The following is a 24,168-nucleotide window of genomic DNA, read 5'->3' as shown; positions in this document are numbered from 1 at the left end:
GACGACGGATAGTGTCTTGTGGCATTTCCTCCCAGATCTGGACCAAGGCAACACTAAGGTGCAATCTGGCACCATCAGATGGACCGAAACAATGTCCCAGAGGTGTTCTATTGGATTTAAGTCAGGCGAGCGTGGGGGCCATTCAATGTATCAATTACTTCATCCTCCAGGAACTGCCTGCATACTCTCGCCACATGAGGCCGGGCATTTTCGTGCACCAGGAGGAACCCAGGACTCATTGCACCAGCGTAGGGTCTGACAATGGGTCCAAGGATTTCATCCCGACACCGAATGGCAGTCAGGGTACCGTTGTCCAGACCAGGGGTGAGGAACGTTGCTCCTGGAGGGCCATTATCCTGTTAGTTCCAACCCTAAAAAAAACAACACTTACTTGCCTGTAACTTTAGTAATCCTGAAGACCTTGATTAGCTTCAGGTGTGTTTAATTAGGGTTGGAGCTAAACTCTGCAGGACAATGGCCCTCCAGGATCAATGTTCCCCACCCCTGGTCTAGACTGTAGAGGTCTGTGCGTCTCTCCACGGATATGCCTCCCCAGACCATCACTGACCCACCACCAAACATGCTGAATGATGTTACAGGCAGCATAATGTTCTCCGCGGCTTCTCCAGACCCTTTCACGTCTGTCACATGTGCTCAGGGTGAACCTGCTCTCATCTGTGAAAAGCAAAGGGCACCAGTGGCTCATTGTTGCCCATCTGGTGCACCTGTTGTTAATTTCATTAACACCAAAGCAGTTGAAACTGATTAACAACCCCCTCTGCTACTTAACTGACCAGATCAATGTCCCAGGAGTTTAACTGACTTGATGCTATTCTCTGATTAATAAGTGTTCCTTGAATTTTTTTGAGCAGTGTATTTTTACTAAAACAGTTGAACGTGAACATTTCTAAGTGATGATATAAACCAATTGTTTTGAACTGATTCATTTTGAACATTCAATGTGAACTAATGCCATTTTGCAAGTTTAAATCAGACTACATTTAAAACTATTTTTATTGCTCGGATACTCGCAATTCACACGGAAAAAATGGTCAAATAAAAAGTGTGCAAAAATCACCCCAATATTTGATTTACTTCCTAGCCCTAATGCAATATAATAAATAATAAAATAAGATTAAAATTAAATAAGAATGTGATAAATAAAAAAAATTATCTTAATAAATAAATCTAACAGCATAGATTTATTTAGTACCATACCATAGCAAGTAGAACAAAAAGAAAAATAATTTAACGAATAGAAACTAAATATTTTCCACATTATATTTCATGCATATTTAATATAAATTGGGTCTTTGGAAACTACATAGCTGCCTTTTAAATTTTAAGATGGGGTCTCTTGCATGAGAACAATCATATTTTGGGTATCTGTGGCTCAAAGAACGAAACCCCCCACTATACATTACTAAAGACAACAACAGGTTTCATGTTTGATTTTTTTTATTACTAAAATAAGTAAAACAAGTGAGTAAGTAAATTGATATAAATAAGTAATACATCTAACAGTACAGTACTTTAGTACATTTTAGGATGGGGTCCCTCGTATGAGACTGATCATATTTGAGGTTCAGTGGCATATAAAAGATTGAAAAGCTGTGATAGAGGACTCACCATTCACTTGACTGTAGTGTGGGACTCTCATTCTGTGCTATATGATATAAGGCACTCATCGCATTCATGTTAAACAGAGGAGGCTTCCTTTCCGCTACAGCAAAAAAGAGAGAGGTAAAGTAAGAGACTTTCACAATGTGAAAGAAACACAATTTAATTCACGATTAGCAGCATTTCTTTGTCACCTAGTTCTATGCAGGTGATCCCAAGAGACCAGATGTCAACTTTTCCATCATACTGTCCCTCGTCCATGGCTAAAATCACTTCAGGGGCCATCCTGAGAGGAAATGGGTGTGTTAATAACCAGGCTGTGTGAATGGAGTCATTATTACTCAGAGATACTCTGTGTGCTCACCAATATGGTGTCCCCACAAAAGAGTTTGCTGGAGAGGCGATTGAGGCAGAACCAAAATCTGCCAGTTTGACTTGTCCAGGCTCGGTCAGCAGGATGTTCCCAGCTTTGATATCCCTGAGTGAAGATGACAACATACACAGAATGGTCAACATTAGAGGTAGTTTTCTTTGACACACCCAGGTAATGCAGTGTGAACAATCAACAACCCATGCATAGAACCAAGTCCCCGTCCTACATTTTTTCTATTTCCATAATCAGTTTGACTATTACAGAATCTATTACTACTTGCGGTTCATTGTAACTTTAAATATCTGTGAGACTTTGCGACCATAAGAATCACATGTTCTGACTATTTTCTACCTTTAGATATCTTAACTACCTTTCTGGACCTTGAAAGTGGTCATTAAATTGCTGTCTATGGAAGAGTCAGATACCTCTAGGACAGTGGTTCTCAACCACATTCCTGGAGGCCCACCAACACTGCACATTTTGCATGTCTCCTTTGTCTGACACACCCATTTTAGATCTTTGAGTCACTACCAATGAACTGATAACCTTAATCAGGTGTGTTTGATTGAGGAAACATGCAAAATGTGCAGTGTTGGTGGGCCTCCAGGAATGTGGTTGAGAACCACTGCTCTAGGATTTTATAAAAAAAATCTCTCAATGTGTGTTCTGAAGATGAACGAAGGTCTTACGAGTTTGGAACGACATGAGGGTGAGTAATTGATGACAGAATTTTCATTTTTGGGTGAACTAACCCTTTAATTCAATGCAAAATTGCTAGAACATAATTTCTTTTGAGACTGCACTGTGACGCACCTGAATAAATGTGCAGGAAACCCTCCCAGAGTATTCAAGGTTTTCAGCGCAAGAATGCAAATGTTCAAAAGCTATTAGCGGAACCAATGTAATGAAATTCATTTGGTTCCTGTGGAACCAGTTTTCGACTCCCAACACTACTTAAATGCACAAGCACGCACTTTGCAAGAAGAACATCAAAAAATTAAAACCACTAACCTGTGAATCATATTATGGGAATGAAGGTATGCAAGGCCCTGCAAAGCACCATGTGTAATTGCTGCAATCTCAATTTCCTGAAGGGGCTTCTTGTGAACTAAGCAAAAAACAATAAAGGTGCATGTTCAAAGTGACGATTTACAATTACATTTATACATTTGACAGACTTTTTATCCAAAGTGATGTACACTGCATGCAAGATATATAGTTTGTCAGTTCATGCATTCACTGGGAATTAAACCCATAAATTGGTATTTCTAGCACTATGCTCTACGATTTATAATAATACATCTAAATGTTAAAGGCACAGTATGTAATTTCTGCCACTAATAACAAAGGCGTAGCTGTGAAAGAGTGTGGAATGATGGGAGTTGTCATCTTCACCTCCACTACCAATGGAAATCAATCCGACAGGACTCACAAATCAAGTTCATAGATGAGGTAATGAAAAACGTTTTATAGCCATTACGTTTCAATTCATTAGAATGATTTTATTTCATTCTAATGAATTATCCAGAAGTAATGTAATGTTTAATGCTAAATTATTACTCATATATGTCACTTTATTTGTCAAATTAAATGGTGGGGTAATGCAGCGCAGTTTTACGTGTTCAAAACAATCATACTAAAATTACACTTAAACATACCCACAGCATTTACAAAAAGGTTGACTTATTAAATACAGTATGTATAACACATACTGTATTTAATTACACTGCCATAGACTTGTTAAACTGTGTTAGGAAATTAGGGCTGCTTGATATATCGTTTTAGCATCAATATCGCGATATGTGCATCCGCGATAGTCACATTGCAGGATGTGTGACATCATGGACAAGCAACAAAGTCAAAATGTCCATCTCGGAGAGTATCCACGTAAACAGTCGGTTTATGTGTTGTGAATAATTGCGAAAGAGAATAGATGCGTATCATTATTGGATCTGTGCATTTGTCTTAAAGTGACAGCAGGCTAATATAGCCGCAGCTGTTTGACAATCAAAAAAAAAAATCACTTTTGTAGCTTTGACAAAGATAAATTGTATTAATTAATTATATTTAATTTATACAGTTAAGACTATGCAAGGTTATTTTACATTTGATTCTTCAATGTCTGTACCTGAATACAGTTAGATTTACCTGGAAAAAACAAAGCACTCCGTATTTCTTGTGTATCTTATTCTATTGTTCGATTGTATTTATTAGGGCTGGGACAATACACCGATTCTCGATACATACAATGATTCTGGATTGATTCTGATTTTTTTTTAGTTTTAACAGCAGATGGCACTCTAGGCTGGTTTTTAACCGCACACAAAGGCTCACGAAGAAGAGTACTGGAAAGTGATCGTGCGTTCGGCTTAGTCATGTAAGTGGTTAAATATACTTGCACCTTGGCTCAGAATGCTTTTATGACGTAAGATTAATGTAAACAGCCCACTGCGAACACCCTTGTAATTCGCTTCAACCTTTTCAAACTTTATGAATAATTAGGTTTAAGTGGTGTGTGTAAAGGAACTGGAAGCAAGCAGAGTACGATCGGTTCTAAAGAATGTAATGCCATCTGCTGTTAAACTAAGCTCAGAATCCATTCAGGAGAGAACATCGGAAAATATCAGAATCGTTCTGATGTATTGTCCCAGCCCAAGTATTTATCTATGCTTGTATAATTGGTTTATTTTCTACGCATATTCACTCACTTACAAAATCACCCCAATCATCCTAGAATGATTAATTCTTTATAAATAGAGCTATTCAAATCATATGGTGAAACTGATTTCATATCGCAATATATAGCGCAGAAAAACAAAATATCGCAATGTCAGTTTTTTCCAATATCGCGCAGCCCTATAGGAAATGTCACACCGATACTGATCCTTGTTTTATTTCTCCTCTTGTCCAAAGCTGTTCTCGGGTCAGTTGATTCACCTGTACATTTATGTTTCTTGGAGTTAACTTTGGCGACATAACCTGCTGCAAACGATAACGAATAATTGTGATCCATGATGACTGTGCAAAACAACAAAAAAAGTGACATGCTAGACGATACAACTCTGCATTTTTTCATTAGAGACACGGTGTTGCCATGGTTTCTATAGCAGTAAAAGTGGAAACCGAGGATGACAGGCGACGCAATGAGGAGGGACGTTACACTGGTTAAAACTGCGAATTTTTCTGGATTTAAACATTGTTGGAAAGGTTTGGGAAAATGTAAGTACACAAAAGTGAACAAAATATATTTATAATATATTTATAACGCTATGCTAGTGTTTTTTATGTATATATATTTTAATGCAAAAATCTTACATATTGTGCCTTTAAAGATTTGCTTTGATCCCATCTAATTTTTGAAAAAATAAACAAATAAATAAAATAAATACACCCACATTTTGGATTAAATACTGATCATGCTTCCAAATTAAGCCAAGTGTTTGGCATCTCACCTTCAAGGAGGTCAGAGGCTGAGCCCAAACAGTACTCCATGACCAGCTGAAGAAGGGGAAAAAGATGAATCATGAAGATAAAATGGTTATTGTCTTTATGTACTCATTTACATGTAATGCCAAAGGGTGATAGTGAGAATAAGTGATTCGGAAGAGAAAAAGAAAGAGATCTTACCCATGCTGTGTGTTCCCTCAAGTAGCATCCTTTATACTCTATGCTGTTTGGATGTTGTATTCTCTGAAGGAACTTGACTTCCTTAATGATATCCTGCCATTTCTAAGTAGAGAGAAGAAAGCATCAAATCAAACAGTCTTCTTTCAAATCGTCCAGAAAAGCCTACAATGAATTCCAATTTTCCACTGGATCACTGTATCCACTATTGACATGAGCAGACTGGACATTACGATTAACTAGTACAGGTCCTGACAAAGAAAGTCAGTCCTAAAAGCTTCTGAAGGATTCTTTGCAGAGATTATGTGTAATCCGATTACTGCTAATCTGAAATTACAAAAGGAAATGCTGCCACCAGCTAAAGTATGAATGGCCTTGTTGCTTCGCTTCATTCTGAGGTGTTACAGGAGACTTAATGTGACTTCAGCAATTGACTTTAATTTGCTCGTATGATACTAAATCACGTCACTGTTTGAGAGCCAAGCCATAGTTGTTTGTGAATATGAAACAGAGACTAAAATACATTAGTTTGGAATAATTAAGATTCTCTGTTTTTGATACAAGTGTCTTTCACCAAGGCAGCATTCGATCAAAACTACAGTAAAAAAATAAAAATAAAAAAATATTGTGAAATATTACAATTTACAAACTTTTGAAGTGAAGTGATTTCTGAAGAATCATGTTACACTGAAGATTGAAGACTGGAGTAATGGCTGCTGAAAATTCATAATTGCCACCACAGGAATAAATTACATTTTAAAGTTATTTTAAATTGTAATAAAATGTCACAATATTACAGTGTTTAGTGTATTTTTGATCAAATAAATGCAGCCTTGGAGAGCATCAGAGGCTTATTTCTGAACATGAAAAAAAATCTTTGAACGGTAGTGTAATGCAATCATTTTTATGCCCACCCTCAGAAGGAAAAGCTGAATCCACAACCAAACTGCATAATGACTGTATGTAATGACTGTGGAATGTAGGAAAACTGACCTCATTAGACTGTTTCCCACTGTAGGACATCTTCTTGATGGCCACCACCTCTGCAGTCCGCGCATCCCGTGCCTGAGCAAGATACACATCTAATATTTCACGACTGAATCTCCCAAACATTTCATGATGTACTGTAGCATGCATTAAAATGACAAATCCTATTCAATAGATATCTTATATAAAACATACAAAATAGACCGCGCCAAAGCTGCCATGACCGATCTCACGGAGGTCTGTGAAGAGCTTCTCGGGGTCCTCCTTGAAGAAGAGATCTGCGATCTCGGGGTCCTTCAGGCTCCCTGCCCGGCTGGTGGAGGGCATGCTGCGAGCCGGGGGACGCGCCGCGCTCGCAGGGGACTATCTGGCCGTGCGACTGCGACGCGTCAGGCCCCGCTGGTTACTCATCTGCCAGAGGGAGGCAGTGTACGCATGGAGACCTGCAGGTAAACAAATAAACAAATATAAATCAACATATGTAACAGTGCTGTCACTATATCAGGTTTTCAGCTATAGACATTTTGAAAAATTTATTTTTTTCTGTTTTATGACAAATGGCTACCAGCATTAATGTGTTAATTCAACTTATTTTGAATGTTTAAGGCTTCCGCAGTTAAATTTGCTCATATCACAATCATGATTATTCATGGATCTCCATTACAGGCTTTTAACCTACAACTCTTCGGTTACCTGTGGTATTGTCACGACACTGTAATTTCTAACTTCGATACGATACCTTGAAAAAATGTCAATGCATAATTTCATTTTCGATACCACAGGAGAAACATTTTATATTTTTTGTCTATCCATTGAAATTCTATGCAATCAATATACTTTTAAGCATCAAAACGTACATGACACATGATCGTAACAGTAATCCATTTGAATCAAGTGGTTTAATCCAAGTCTTCTGAAGAGACATGATTACTTTATATAACGAACAGATTTCAGATGACCTTTGTGTACAGGCTGTGAATACAGTAGTGTCAAAGCACGACAGCCGACGTGCTCCCAGCTTTCACACTGACCTGCTCTGCTGCATTCTTATGACCGCTTTCTTCAGGCTCATTCAATTTTGGAGGGAACTGAAGCAATGCGTTGACTAACAGTCAAACTCTGGGCGTATTCACAAACTATTTAAACTGATTAGCTGGATGAATGAAAGACCAATTGTGGGTAGGTTACCCCTTTTCCATTCAAATGGAATTTCCACTGACTTGAGAGCCGAAGTGATGACATAACTGATTACGTTCCTACATAACACTTGTGGCATGTTTATCTGTAGGGAGGGTAATGAGTCTTTATGCCATGACAAGCTGCTTTTGATGTAACCGTCAAATGTTAATTATAAATAAAACTCAGCACAGAATTTAGCAACAAAGTGGCATGAGTAGCTGCCTAGCATTTTGCATCACTACAACTCATATTTCCAGTTTAAAGTGCTTTGTTGATTATAATGAGAATACACTGTTTGTTTTGTGTCAGTTGTTATGTTAAAAACTTGGTGTCGACATTATACCACCCTCAGCACTCTGTGAAGTTATATGCTTCTGGTCGAGACCAGTAAATTTGTCAAGTGGAAATGTGTTGAAAGGGTACAGATTGGGCATTGGCACCCTGTGTTGATAATTATGTAGTTGCTCAAAGCAAATATACTCCAAAAAGTACAGTGTGCTGTCAATTATTCTTCCACAATCCTTTATCACTCCTGCAGTGACTGCATTAGTCAGAGCATCTGAGGGTAAACAACAGATTTAGCCCTTCAAAAAGTATTCCTTAGACATGTGATAACAGAGAAGGGAAGCTGGAGTCACAAGACAGGCCGTGGAGGGTGACTACCAAACGCTTAAAGCACTGACAGGTTGGGATTATTATCTTTCTCCTTTTGAAAACTCCATTTGTAGATTTTCTAAAGTTAAAAGTAGTTCAACCTATAAAAACGTCTCTCAAGTTCTTGTAGGGTTTTTTTTTTTTTTTAGAGATGCACCAATGCATTGGCCAATAATCAGTATCGGCCGATAATAGCAAAAACATTTTCACTATCTTTTATCAGCCAATTGTTTAAAAACAGACGATGATCAGGGCCAATAACATCCGGTCAATCAAAAGGGTGTGAAAAAACGTGTCCGCCTGCAACTCATATTGTGTGTCAAAAATTTTTTATTGAATTTAAGGCAAGTTAATGCGACAATAATGCATTATCAGTGTAAAAAAATTGGCGACGTTAAAGCGGGGTCTATTTGACCCTAAGAATCACCAGTAGTTTAAGCCATGGTTGCCAGGTCTGCAGTTTTTCCCTACACATTAAACATTATTTACAGCCTGCCTCTCATCCAATAATTGCAAATAACTCTGCTTTGTTACTTCTAAAACAAAACAAAGTCTCAGCTTTCAAATTCTGTCAATTTTTTCACAAAATTCAAAAAATAAATACTGTTTTGGCGCATTTAAATGTGACATAACAGATCGCTGTAGCGCCTCATTTCAAGCGGCAGCACGAAGCGCAAGTCATCTTCCATTTTAATACAAGTTACAGCTCAAAAAAACATGCATGAACATCAGAAGGTATGTTGAAAGATACAGTACAACTTCCTGAAATCCGTATCTAGTCTTATGTAATCACTCAATCAATGTTTCAATTCCTGAGTTGTATACAATACCCCTGTTGTTAATTGCAACCAATATTACAGTGTACCAGATGAGAGGGTTCTATGTACAGTTCGCAGAATTATTTGGGAGAGATTTCTTTTTCCATAAGAAAAACCAAACTATCAGTATCGGCCAATATCGTTCTGAATAATCGGCTATCGGTATCAGCTGAGAAATTTAGTATCGGTGCATCTCTAGTTTTTCCCATTATACTGCCCTGCATCTCACATCTCACATCCTGCATCAAAATTTTCTGTGTGCCCTTTGTTGTGCTTGCCCATGCAACATTCGTCACCACGATGTCAGGGCGTTGCTATACAGAGTCTAAGATTTTCAAAATGGATGTTATGTGGTTGCTAGGGTAGTCTGGGCAGTTGTTTGCTGGCCCAAGTCAAAAGAGGACACTCTCTGCTGACGTTCTCCCCCTCATGATGCGGGTCTCCTCAATTTGCTTTGATAGTGTTACAATATTTACAGTTTTGGGGGGTGGGGGCATGCAACCTACAAATGGCTAACCTACATTTAACCTTCTATCTACATTAAGATAGAAGAAAGTATTTTCAACATGAAAAAAGTCAATATTTCACATAAATTCGAAGCTTTTCATGTACAGTAATGACTTTTTTGAAATCAGACAAACAAGCCCCACAGGGAACAATCTTGTTTTACAAGGCTGAGTAAGCCAAATTAACTGAGTTGACTTCATTGATTGATTCGGCTCATTAAAAAAAAAAAAAAAAATCCCTTCAGAAATATCAAACACTATCAGCCTATTCCACAGATAACGCTGAGAAAAATTGCTGAATTACTCCTTACTGATGCTCCTCTGGGACCAAACAGAAAACAGCTCAGCGTTCATAAGGCTATAGGGAATATTGTTATGCACCAGAGAATATTTCTAATGCACAATATTGATCTTCACACTGTATTGTCATTTGCAATCCAACTTCCTAAATCTGCTTACATTATAATTATAATTACAGGTTTCACTTTTTATAGAACCTGTCTTTAACAAACTGCACTTAAGCGCTGGATAATTTGGAGAATTTCAGACAAGATCTAAAATGGAAGTGATAATTATTGTAACTAAACATGGTCATAAGCAGCAGCAAAATATATCGCAAAAAAACTATGGGTTGCAGTACACTAACTGCATTCAGTAAAGCTGAACGGTTAACTACAAGACCATGCCGCTTCTTAGTTTGGGCCTGGGTCTTTCATATAGTGTCGTCAAAAGTACCGACCTGAAATTTTAAAAATGTGACACTTTGAGCGCTGTTGAGTGGATTCGTAAACACCTGATTGGTCTTTGTGTTAACGTGCTCATCAGACATGTCTGTGAGTGGCTACAATGTTCAACTCACGGGACCATTTAAAAACACACAGAGGTGTTTGAATTTGAAAGCGGGAGAAGGTCATTGATGTCCATTTACAACATGTTTTTGAAGCGTTGATCATTGTAGCCAGTCACAGAAATATTTGGATGAGCGTGTGAACAATCAGAGGTGTTTACGAATCCTCTCAACAGCACTCAAAGCATCACATTTTTAAAATTTCAGCACCGACTTGGCATCACGGTTGGTACTTTTGACAACACTACTTTCATAAGCAACATTTGTTTGTGCTGCAGGCATGTACATGACAGAAGCTCAGCAAGAGAGTCTGGGACACAGACTAGTAACTCCAGTGTGACACAGTCACAGACAGGAACTTGGCCATGATCTCTGGTTAATCTCTGTGGGAATTCCCTTCAACATGCTTTAAAAAAAATTAAGTGAGAGGGGTCTATTGGTCCTTAATCTCCAATAAGCTGTGTGGATTTAGAGTTTGGATTTGCCAGGTCTTAACCTCTGCAAGGAATTCACACCACGATTAAATCACCATCACATAACATGCTGTTACTTTCTCAACAACACAGTCAAGAGAGAGTAGACAGCTTTCACAAAACCTTTCTGGCTGATTTTCAAAACCACTGAAAACAACAAACTAGGACAGATATATTTTTTTGAAGCATGTCATTTACTCTGAGGTCACGCTAGTGCTGAATGATTCCAAGCATACTGACATTCCTCCAGATAGCATTAACAGGAAATGCATAGATTAAAAACTTCAAAAGCCAAAAAGAGATTATCCATCATATCTAGCCTACTTTGAGTTACAGGCATGATTCAACACCAAAAAGAACAGGTGACTGACAAATATCACATTTCCAGGGAGTGTAAAAGAACGAATCGCTAAATGACACAATCAATGCTTATCTGTCCGTTCCTGCGAGTTATGAAATAGTTTGAAAGGGAGTATTTCATAACCAACACAAAGTTTTCTGCTGTGCTGCTTGGAAACCAACTATAACAAAGCTCAAGGAATTTATTTTTATACAATATATTGCTGAATCAATAAAAATAACTCCATTGAGTCAAAGAAAAGGTGAAGTCTTACAGAGTTTAACTTGATTATTTGGCATTCCTGTCTGTACCACTCACATTCAAATCACAGAGGCATTTTAACTATTCATGGTATTCTAACTCATCTTATACATACTTGCATTGTTTCCTTAAAGGAATAGTTTGTTATTTACTACCCTCATGTCATTCCAAACATCCTCATACATCTCTTTTAAAGGAATAGTTCACCAACAAAAAATCAAAATTATCTCATTATTTACTCATTCTCAAGCCATCCTAGGTGTATATGACTTTCTTCTTTCAGATGAACACAATCAGAGTTATAATAAAGACTACAGAATAACACAAGACGTGTCACTCGTATTGTTTTGAACGGGAGAAAGTGCAATGCGCAATATGGCGAACAAGTCCCGCCTTCTAAATAAGAGCCAAATCGCTGATTGATAAAGTCATCACGTCACTGCAGTGGCCGTTAGAAGGTCCGGTCTCTATAGAAACAGTCAGACGCACGCCTTCGAAATGAAGCTGAAGAGAAGCGCATTCCTCTTCAGCCTGATCCAGCCTGAAAAATACCATTTGTCATGATTTGAGCATTTGGAAACAAAATTTATGAGACAATTGTTGTCAGATTTCATTGGTTATTTCAAATATGAAATTTTCAAATATGAAATGTTTGATGTTTTCCCATTCAAAGAGATAGGCGCTGCACTTGGATGCCCAAGAGGCGTTTCAAAGATGGCCGCCGAGTGAAATGACTTGTCTTAAAGGGACTTTAGTTATAATAAATATCCTGGCTCTCAAAAATCGCTCGATGCCACTGCTGCTTCTGCAAACCGCTGATCAATGCTACAAACCAATACAAACTAAACCTGTCTGGAGTTTTCGCGTCGCTCTGCAAAGTACGTCACCCGGATCGTTGATCCGATTGGTTGAAGGACTGTCCAATTGCGTGAATAATGCTCGTTGATCACGCCTCTTGTGCAGTAGAAAATACATACAGACTCTCCAGACCAATGTTCAATTTTAAATTGAGCTTGGTCTGGTGATAGCCACACAAGCAAAGCAACATATGCAGCAAAATTCAAATAGTATTTTTATTTTCCTGAATAATAATTACAGATCGAATATTCGACTATTCGCGCACACCCCTAGATTACACTTATCCCGTGACGAGAGTGAGGAGAGATGACTGACAGTACGATGGCGGAGGATTAGGTGCGCAACAGATCCTGAGTGTCACTGACAAATATCTTATCTTATAAAATGTACAGTCAGTACCACCTCTCCCCATACACAATGTATGTGTGACCGCGAAAGTGAAAAGAGAGTGCGCATTCAAAAGCAATTTCAACACCCTGCTCCCTGATACCTGCAAATTATAGTCCAACAGAGCACGTATGATCCTGAATTCAAAAGTGAAAAGCGAGCGCCCATTCAAAATATCCCCCTCCCCCCAGCATTATCGTTAATACCAGTGTTGACTGGTTTATATACCGGTGTGAAAATTTCCCCACCATGACATCAATATTCGATTGTCCATGTTCCACTCCGTCTCGGAGCATCAAGCTGATCCTGCAAGGGCAAAAGCGCAAACAAAAGGAAAGCAACGCAATGCGGCACAATAAACATTTTATCTCGATTATTGTGTTTTCATAAGAATTGGAAGCCAAAATCAAAATTGAAAATGAAATCAAAAACTATCACAACTTGTCCAGTAGGGTTGTGACAGTAAATCAAAGCTTTTCGATTCGTGGATCGATTCTGAGATTTTCTGAATGACGGTTTTCAAATCGATTCTGAGCTTAGTTTTTAACAGCAGATGGCGCTATAGGCTAGTTTTTAACTGCACGTTCACAAAGAAGAGCACTCGTGCATTCGGCTGAGTCTCAGAATGTACTTGCACCTCAGAAAGCTTTTATGACGCGAGAATAATGTAAACAGCCTACCGCAAACTGCTTTTTAATTTGCTTAAACCTTTTCTAACTTTATGAATGATGATTAGCCTATTTTATAGTAAATTCGAGTGGTGTGTGTAAGTAATTTGAAGCAAGCAGAGTATGGCTGTTTCTAAAGCACGTAGTGCCATCTGCTGTTAAAAACTAAGCTCAGAATCAATTCGAGAGAGAATCGCGATACATTCGAAAATCTCAGAATCGATCAAGAACCAAAGCTATACAATAGCTTTGCGTGAGGACCAAAATTTAGGCTATTTCCCAGTAATGTTTCCCTCTGTGATTAGATTTAAAAAAGTGGCGTCAACAAGTTTGACAGCCATAGTCATAGCTAACACAGAGTTAGCATCCTCCTGGTTCCCTCTTCACATTAACAAATCTGTATGGACATTTTGACAACATTGTCAACATCCCTGCAGTCGTTTATCAGATAAAGAAAACATTTTCTCTGTTAACTTGTCGTAATGAAGCTGTTTACAGGAGACAAAACGATACCAGACAACACCAGACGTGTTCTTTCCAGCTTGTCTGTGCAAAACAGCATGACTGTTCTTCACTGGAAGCCTCCTGTATTGATCAAGATCTCTGCTGTTAAAACTGTTCACATGACAGAAGGTTCCTCGTTCCTGGTTCAGGTATCCAGTTTGATTCTCTAAAGGTGACATTTTCACACACTCATCAAGTTCCCATCTGTTAGGCTAGATAAAGTCATGTGTCACTAAACTTCAGAATAACCTATGAGAGATTGTATTAAATATGCTGTTCATTCCGTATATGGATGCTTATTTTTTTGTACATTAAAAACAAAAGATACAGTAAGTCAATTAAATCACGGCAAGGTCGGAATCTCTAATAAATGACTGTCATGCTCCCATTCCTAGAAGTGTTAGTTCTGTCTACAGAAACAGTACTGCAAGTATAGGCTGATCCTATAGCATTAAGCAGTAAAAAATTTGCGATCCTGAATAGCTATTCATCTCAGATATTTTAGCCAAAGCAGTGTGACTACTTTTCATTACAGGGATAAATAACTGAAAATGAGTCTACTCAACACAATATTAAACGTCAGAAGGAATTAAGCACATCATCAAGATAATGCAACATTGAGAAACAGGGGAATGAATGAGGAACATTCAACATTTGCAATCAAGGCCAAGGAAAAAAAGAGAACCTATGAACAGGAGGTCAAATAAAAAGTGATTTATAATGGATGATCTAGAGAAGTAATAGCTGTTGCTTACTCGTGCCATTGCAATAACTAGATGGTAGACTACAGCAGGGCAACCAATTAAAATATTTATTGAAAATATTATTATTAATTATTAGAAATGTATCCCACGGTAAGTTGAAAATGTGTGCCTGAAAGCTAAAACTGATAACATTTAGCATTAAAGGGTTAGTTCACCCAAAAATGAAAATTCTGTCAGTAATTACTCACCCTCATACCGTTCCACACCCGTAAGACCTTTGTTAATCTTTGGAACGCAAATTAAGATATTTTTGTTGAAATCTGATGGCTCAGTGAGGCCTCCATAGCCAGCAATGACATTAATGAGAATATTTTTGGTGCGCCACAAAAACAAAATAACGACTTTTATAGTGATGGCCGATTTCAAAACACTGCTTCAGGAAGCTTCGGAGTGTTATGAAGCAGCGTGTCGAATCAGCGGTTCGGAGCACCAAAGTCACGTGATTTCAGCAGTTTGACGCGCTATCCGAATCATGATTCTACACGGAAGAATCATTACAATCTGAAGCTTCCTGAAGCAGTGTTTTGAAATCGGCCATCACTATATAAGGCGTTATTTTGTTTTTTTTGGCGCACCAAAAATATTCTCAGCGCTTTATAATATTAATATTGAACCACTGTACTCACATGAACTGATTTAATTATGTTTAGTACATTAGTACATTAATAGATCTTGAGAGAGGAAATGTCATTGCTGGCTATGGAGGCCTCACTGAGCCATCGGATTTCAACTAAAAAAATCTTAATTTGTGTTCCGAAGATTAACAAAAGGTCTTACGGGAATGACATGAGGGTGAGTAATAAGTGACAGAATTTTCATGTTTGGGTGAACTAACCCTTTAACTACACTTTACAACACTGCTATAATAAAAATAAATAAATAAAGATTAATATGGTTAATATGTACCGCTTCGTAAGTAACATACAAAATAAAAATTTGACTTGAGCTAGAAAGTATGAAATACATAATAATTGCTCCCAAAAATAAAACGTAAAATTACACCAAAATGAATTACACCCACTTCAGCACAAAGGTAAACAAGAAAAAAAAAGTGTCAATTTTAGGGACACAAAATTTGTACCCATAATTGTTACACAATCGCATCCTCGAAAGCACACTAAGCATTCAAAACACAGCGTAAGCAGTAACAGCATTAGAAAGGCAACCAGATACAAAAACAAGCGCATGCCGCGCATTAAACAAAATATACAACTAAAAACAAATATTTATCATTCAGTCGCTACGTGATATGCATTCGGAGATATTTTAACATGCAAATGGTTGCTAAACTCTATATAAGCACATCGAATCTCGTATATACACACCGATAGATCCACATTGACAAAGAACGGGAAGAGCAGCGCAGACTCAATAGGCGATCAATATTCAGGCTGAGCTTCTTTCAGCTCCGAGACGATGTTGTTTGAAAGTGGTCTATTAAATAGCGATAACTACGCCGATATGTGAACTGTATTGTCCCTAGGCCAGGTGACTATCATGAATGATGCTTTAAATAGGTATAGAGAAGAGTACACGAGCTGCTGGCCAGTCCAGTGTGTGTTACGCAATGTCAACACTGTGAGATGAGGAATGCGGCGCGCGTCACTGAATGCAGCTCACAACAAGGGAATACCCAGCTCGATAAACCAGCACTTTAATCAACTGATTACTTGTCACAACATTGGTCTGGATAATTTATATAATGAGGAAGCAATGAAGCACAATATACTACAAGGCCCTAAAAGGCTTGTTTTATTTAGTTATCAAAAGCCTGCTGTTGGAAACGGTGCAGTGAAAATGGGGAGGGAGTGTCATTGCAATAATATGCGACACTGGACATTGTCGTATAAACAATGTGGTTAGCTGATATTACTACAGACAAATGAAGTAAAAACCTAATACTAGTTAAAAAAAAAAAAAAAAGTACAAGACATCACCTTTTCCCTCATCTCTTGGTTTAATCCTTAATCCTTCAAAGCAGGGCACAAGTTTGCCAAGTTTAAACATTTGGCTAGTTAGCTAAACACTAACTGAGAAGTCCATTCGACGCTCAGTTTTATGAATGCCAAAGTATTCTCACCCAAATAAACCACCGTAAACCAAGTTTGTCAACCCTACATGCTGGCACAAATAAAGCTGCAATTACCTAACCAGCAACACAACTCTCATATTAATGCCACCGGCTATTCGAGAGAGAAGACTCGTTTAAAGAGGATACTTTCAGTTTGGCTGTTTCACAGTATTAAACACCGCGAAAAGTTGAAGACGAAACCCAACTTAGCCATATTAGCCACATATTAGCGGAGCAGTTCGTTGAATGTTAGCCAACTTCATACGACGACAAAATAACTGCACAACAGCAACGAGACATCGGTAAGGTCCTGACAAGAACAGATAAACGGCTCGTTTGAGGGTGTAGTCGAACTCACCCGTCCACCAGGCCAGGTTTGATTGGACTCCAGGAGAAATCCTCAGCGTGCTAATGTGGCTAACTTAGCCCACACCAGCAATCCTGGGAGGAACAGTTAGTGAGGATTCAGGAGAAATTTGTCAACAAATTCTCTTCTTGTTTATTCCTTTGGACCTTCGACAGCTCGTATAATGAAGATGAGTCGGTGTATTTACAGTATCCAGGCAGTCCGGGCTGACAGTGTTGAGGGTGATGACTCACAGGGAATATAAACTAAATCAGCTGTGGCCAGTTTACAGCTAACGTTAACTCTCCACTCCCAGTCAGTCACTTCCAAAAAAATGGCGGCGGGTAGTTTTCACCTCCTTCACTTCGTGGAAAACACGGGAGAAATAATGTGGGAAGCTCTCTAAACAACACCATGGGCGCTCTCTGTATCCACCCAAGATATGACAGCCCTTCAATGTCGCCTCGGCCGTAAAAGTTCTTCATGCGTGGCGCGTCTGTCGTGTGGCCGGGCAGTGATTTTCATCTCTCCCTCTCCACTCTCGCTGCTCCTACTGCAATCCAACCAGCACCGAGGCGATGCTCGATTCGTGAACGAATCATTCTTTTCAATCGGATCTTTTCAATGAATCGGTTGAACCGGTACTAGTCGTTCACGAATCAGGCTGAATCGGTCCGATAGGATCTCAAGTAAACTGACAATTCATATTGAGATAAAGGAGCGAAAAATGTATGTAAATTGAATGTAAAACATTATAAAATTGTAATTGTAAATTAGTTTAAAATTTAACTTACAAATACAATATTATTTGTATGAGTTCTCGGATTCAAATCTACAAGCTACAAGTTAATACAGAAGCTACAAGTTACTTTAATAGCGGAGTTGCAGAAAAGTTTAGATGGAGTCACAAAATCTATGTGCAAAATCTGCTTGGGGAATCAGATTGAGCGAATTTCTTTTGAAATGTCTGAATATCATGTATGGAAATTCACCGAACAATGGTAAATAAATTCTCCTACGAAAGTTCAGTGAAAAAAAAAAAAAGTGAATTTTGCTTATGAAAATTCAACAAAAAAATGGTAAATGTGAATTTTGAATGCGAAAATTTGCCGAACAATGCTAAATTCTCCTGCGAAAATTCAGTAAAAAAAAAAGTGAATTTTGCTTGTGAAAATTCAACAAAAAAATTGTAAATGTGAAATCTGCCTGCGAAAATTAAGGGAAAAAAAGGTAAATGTGAATTTCGCCTGTGAAAATTCAGTGAAAAAATTGTAAATGTGAATTTTGGATGTGAAAATTTGCCAAATGTAAGTTGGAGTGATGTGACCATACTATTGTTTGGCAAATTTTCAATGGCAAAATTCATTTCAAAGGACCCTTTTCACAGACTGACTATCAACATCTATCATCATAAATCTAGTAAAATCATCTTTCTCTCTTCTGACTGCTGTAATCAATCTCTCTATATTTTTTCCCCTCTTTTGGAAAGTCGTGGAAACGCTTTTTTTTTTCTTTTGCTATTAGAGCAAATGGAAACATTTATATATATATATGCTATTGTCTCCCATTCACAGCTATAGAAGTTTACCCAACTATGAAAACTTCCACTTCTGAGAACCCCAGAAATGTGAAAGGTCCATAGGAAAACATATTTCCTCTGGAATATGTAACATAGCCTATACTACATAGTCTTATACTACAAATGTTACACCTTCCAGTGGAAATATGTTTTACAACTAGATTATGTGACAGTTTTATCAACAGGTGTACGAAAGTAGGTTTTTAATAAAAATGCACAAAAAAAAAATTAAAAAGATATGAGGTTTAGTAATGGTTATCATGTAAATGGTAATTATTTTCAGGTTTGATTTATGAGCTCATGTCTGTGGCAAACTAAACTAGCCTACAAGAAATTGTAATAAGCACTCTTATTATTAAACTTGAAATAAAAATGCAATAAAAACACAATATTATAATATAATGTGTATGGTAGTATGTGCCTGCATGTGGCTTTATTGGTAAGTTTTAGCGTATGTTACGCCAGGACGTCAGAGATATAATTGCAACATGGTGTAAAAAGATCTCTGAATTACTCGAAAGAACCGATTTGTGGGAATGAGTCAGACTTCACATAGCGTTCACAACCAGTTGGGCGGGGACAAAACAAGTACCAAGCCTTGAGGTGTCTTCTTCAGTAGTTAATAAATGATTTATTACAGAATTATAATTGTCATAGAAGCTCAAAATAGACAGAAGGCTTAAGCAAAAAGCTCTAAGCAGTTAATCTATCCAACAAACCAATATGTTTCCAAATCCCTTATTATAACTTTAATCAATATGACCCAAGCCCATTATATCTTACTTTCTCTTTCTGCAGGAAATGTTTGGTTGTGTATAGAACAGAGGACTCGGTTTTATCCTTGGTGAGAGTGAGAGCCTGTGCGGTTGTAGTGTGCTGAGCTTCTTAGCTGATTAACATGTAACATTAGGCTTGGTTTCCACAAATAGCTCTAAGCCACTTGCCGGTCATCAAATTCATACATATTCTCACATTGTCCAGATATTAACCCACTCAAAGAACCAAACCCAAAAAGCATTGCTTTTCTTTTTCTTTCTGCTTCATTGTACACGATTATGTGGCATGACAAGTATCTATACCTATGGAAAACATGCCTGGACTGTCTCATAACTGTGAAAGACTGGCAAAACTGGTTTTATGAACTCGAGATCTGTTGTGGTTGTCACCGATGGGTTGGCACACATCCTTAAATATTTCTTGTTTTTATGTTACATGCTAATACATGCTAATATAAAGCAGCCTGTTCATTCATACACTCTAAAAAATGCTGCGTTAAAAACAACCCAAGTTGGGTTAAAAATGGACAAACCCAGCGATTGGGTTGTTTTGACCCAGCTGTTGGGTTGAATCTTAAACCCAACCTGCTGGGTAGTTTTATTTAACTCAAATAATGTTTAAAAAATACTTTATTGATCACTCAAAATGAACCCAAAATAGGTTGTAAAATAACATTTATTAATATGTTTAATTAATAATAATTAAATAATAAACATTTATTAAATTTCTTATTAATAAATGTTCATCTTTTGATTATGATTGTTGCCTCTAGTAATTATGTGTCTGATTTTTAATTTCCAACCTATTTTGGGCTCATTTTAAGCCAGACATATAGTCATTTTTAAACAATAGTTGAGTTAAATAAAACTACCCAGCAAGTTGGCCAAACATTTAACCCAACCGCTGAGTCAAAACAACCCAATCACTGGGTTTGTCCATATTTAACCCAACTTGGGTTGTTTTTAACCCAGCATTTAGGCTGTGGTGTTTAAACAATGCTCAATTGGTATAAGGGACCCAAAGTGTGCCAAGAAAATATCCCCCGCACTATTACACCACCAGCACCAGCTTGAACAGCTGATACAAGGCAGGATGGATTTATGCTTTCATATTGTTTATGCCAAATTCTGATTCTACCATTTGAATGTTGCAGCAGAAATCGAGACTCATCAGACCAGGCAACGTTTTTCTATTGTCCAATTTTTGTGAATTGTAGCCTCAGTTTCCTGTTCTTAGCTGACAGGAGTGGCACTGGTGTGGTTTTCTGCTGCTGTAGCCCATCTGCTTCAATGTTTGACGTGTTGTGTGTTCAGAGATGCTCTTCTACAGACCTCATTTGTAACAAGTGGTTATTTGAGTTACTGTTGCCTTTCTATCAGCTCGAACCAGTCTGGCCATTCCCCTTTGACTTCTGCCATCAACAAGGCATTTTCGCTCACTGGATATTTTGCCTTATTCGGCCTATTCTCTGCAAACCATAAGAGATTGTGTGGGAAAATCCCAGTAGATCAGCAGTTTCTGAAATACTCAGATCAGTTTGTCTGGAACCAACAACCATGCCACATTCAAAGTCACTTAAATCACCTTTCTTCCCCATTCTGATGCTCAGTTCGAACTTTAGCAGATCTTGCCCCATCTGACTTGTTGCCTTGCTGCCCTATAGGAAATGACTGAGGCAGCGTTTTGCGCACAAAGGCACCTCACGAGACAGTGTAACGGTTTAATGATCTACAGCAAAATAGAGCAAGCTTTGGTGAGAACTTAACAAATATTTAACTACAGCAGAAATTACATCAGAAGTGGACAACATTGGTCAAAAACATATATTTACACACACACTGACCAGAAACCGCAACTTTCAGATGGCATCTTTATTTTTCTAACTCAACTGTCAACGGATGGAAGGCATAGGATTGTGGGATATCAAAGGCAGTGAAGGATACATTTATGCTGCCTTCAAAACTCGATCAGATGAAGGTATCTCTGGAGACAGGAAGTGAAGCTAACATTGGATTTTGACGATATACCCGTATTGACGATAACCACAATATTTAAAATGAATGTGATCTGTTTGCTTGTAATTAGTGTGTGTGTATAAAAGGTCAATGAGGTCAACTAAAGTTTCAGCCACAACTGCTAGGAAAATTGTTCGGGATGCAAAGAAAAACCCACAAGTAACTTCAGGTGAAATACAGGACTCTCTGAAAACATGTGGTGTGGCTGTTTCAAGATGCACAATAAGGAGGCACTTGAAGAAAGATGGGCTGCATGGTCGAGTCACAAATGCCACAAAGTATCCCGCTTATAATACGCCAAACACCACAGAGACAAGCCTCAAACCTTCTGGCACAAAGTTATTTGGAGTGATGAGACCAAAATTGAATTTTTTGGCCAAACCATAAACGCTACATTTGGAGAGGAGTCAACAAGGCCTACGATGAAAGGTACACCATTCCTACTGTGAAACATGGAGGTGGATCGCTGATGTTTTGGGGATGTGTGAGCTACAAAGGCACAGGAGATTTGGTCAAAATTGATGGCAAGATGATTGGAGTGTGTTATCAAAAAATACTGGAGGAAAATTTGCACTCTTCAGCCCGGAAGCTGCGTATGGGACGTACTTTGGGAGATCTCAGACGTGCGGTTCATGCAAGACAGCCTGAGAATTTACAGGAACTGGAGGCTTTTTGCCTATAAGAATGGGCAGCTTTACCATCTGAGAAGATAAAGAGCCTCATCCGCAACTACCACAACTGTCATTGATGTTAGGAGGCAATACACGGTAATAAGAACTGGGTTATGTAAACTTTTGATCAGGGTCATTTGGGTAGTTTCTGTTGTCATTATGATTTAAAAAGAGTAAACACAGTTTATTGATAATAAATGGCTTCCATGAGTGAAAGAAAGGTTTTTGTTTTATCATTCATATTCTCTGAAAAATGGCCAAGAAATCATAAATTCTGCCAGGGTATGTAAACTTATAAGCACAACTGTATTTCTCTTCCTTATGATGCTAAACCTGCTTCAGTTGAACTTCAAGTTCATAACTCAGACGGAATAGGTACATCTTTATGATTCTGGGAGATCATTACAGATATGAGGGAACTAAATAATATTGTTTCATTTACGCAGCATATCTTTAAATACTAAGTTTACTTTTATATATTATAATACAGACTATAAGCCTATCTTAAAGAGATAGTTCACCCAAAAAACTAAATTCTGTCATTAATTACTCCCCCCCTAATTGTCGTTCCAAACCCGTGAGACTTTTGAAACACAAATGAGGATATTTTTAATAAAATCTAAGCGATTTATGTCCCTCCATTGACAGCCTATGCAACCACCACTTTGACGCTTCAAAAAGTTCATAAAGAGATCTTAAAACTAATCCATATGAACTGACCCTTCGCAAAGACCCACCCCCCCCCCTTAGTTACTGTTGCTTTGTCCGACAAGTCATCGCACTCTCAAGCCACACGCAGTGAAAAATACATTGCTGAGTAAAGAGGACACTGACAACACATCGACAGACAAGACAGAGCAGGTTACTTATGATATTAAACAAAGTCCCAGCTTAAAAATTATGTAATTTTTTTTAAAGAAATTCGAACAATATAAAAGTTTTGTGGCTCTTTAATGTGTCGTGACAGATTGCTGTAGTGCCTCAGCTCAAACGGCTCGTGAACCGATCATCTCATCCTATAGTTAATGTCCAAATCAAATAAACATGAATGAACATGAGAAGGAATGTTGTTTCAAACACGGAAAGACATAAATACACACAATTTTTCTAGGTTTTTCGAGGTTAATCTTCTAACTCTTCTGACTGCTTTGTTGGACAAAATGGCGGATTCAGCATTATGATTGGTTAGATCGCTTGTCAATCAAACTCCCGGCGAAGGGTCAATTGAATGGATTAGTCCATTGATCAGCGAACATGAACAGAAGCTCAACTGAACCTGCTTGACTCACAATCACAACCTCATTGGTTCTTGCGGAATCTCAAACATGCTGTGTAACACACGAGAATGAACCTCATTGGTTCTCGCACATGCAGGCAAACATGTTTGAGCTTCTGTTTACCACAACTGATGAGTGAGTTTATGAATGTATGTGAATAAAAGCATAAATTCAATCTGTTCATCATATAAAGGGATTGTTTATTTTCAGAACATTTGGACTCTTTTGAACATTTGAAGTCTTATGGGTTTGGAACGACATGAGGGTTCGTAAATAATGACAGAATTTTAATTTTTGGGTGAACTAACCCTTTAACATTCATTGTGTTTATAGTTTTATTATTTATATATATATATATATATATATATATATATATATATATAGAGCCTAACAAAAAATGACAGGTGGCATTCTGGTGCAAATATTGAACATTTATTACTTATTTGACTAGCTACTGACCTATTTGATTAGTGACCTACACATAGAGCAGCATCTAAAATATTTATGATTTATTTTACATCCTAATGTAAATCTAATTGTGCAACACCTTATTGCATCACCTAGAACTG

The 24,168-nt window shown here is 37.9% G+C and overlaps 1 protein-coding gene across 4 annotated transcripts in view; it reads right to left on the bottom strand.

The window, feature by feature from the left end:
- taok1b (TAO kinase 1b) overlaps window positions 1-17,839 on the bottom strand; it is a 32,159-nt gene extending 14,320 nt beyond the window's left edge. For 2 of the 4 annotated variants that reach the window (XM_067376656.1, XM_067376659.1), the window contains exons 1-9: window positions 17,293-17,839; window positions 6,800-7,047; window positions 6,611-6,682; window positions 5,621-5,722; window positions 5,446-5,491; window positions 3,005-3,101; window positions 1,985-2,098; window positions 1,815-1,906; window positions 1,630-1,723 (exon numbers count right to left, since the gene is read on the bottom strand). In XM_067376656.1, coding sequence (XP_067232757.1) covers window positions 1,630-1,723; window positions 1,815-1,906; window positions 1,985-2,098; window positions 3,005-3,101; window positions 5,446-5,491; window positions 5,621-5,722; window positions 6,611-6,682; window positions 6,800-6,931 — 749 coding nt within the window. In that variant the 5' untranslated portion in view covers window positions 6,932-7,047; window positions 17,293-17,839. Of the gene's footprint in view, window positions 1-1,629; window positions 1,724-1,814; window positions 1,907-1,984; window positions 2,099-3,004; window positions 3,102-5,445; window positions 5,492-5,620; window positions 5,723-6,610; window positions 6,683-6,799; window positions 7,048-7,635; window positions 8,350-16,188; window positions 16,569-17,292 lie in introns of those variants that run through there. The other 2 variants (XM_067376657.1, XM_067376658.1) reach the window with 2 other exon arrangements.
- Window positions 17,840-24,168: the final 6,329 nt, after the last annotated feature.

The sequence above is a fragment of the Chanodichthys erythropterus genome, chromosome 22, assembly GCF_024489055.1.
Source record: "Chanodichthys erythropterus isolate Z2021 chromosome 22, ASM2448905v1, whole genome shotgun sequence".
NCBI lineage: Eukaryota > Metazoa > Chordata > Actinopteri > Cypriniformes > Xenocyprididae > Chanodichthys > Chanodichthys erythropterus.
Note: the sequence above shows the minus strand (reverse complement) of the source record. Positions and strands in the feature narration are given on the sequence as shown.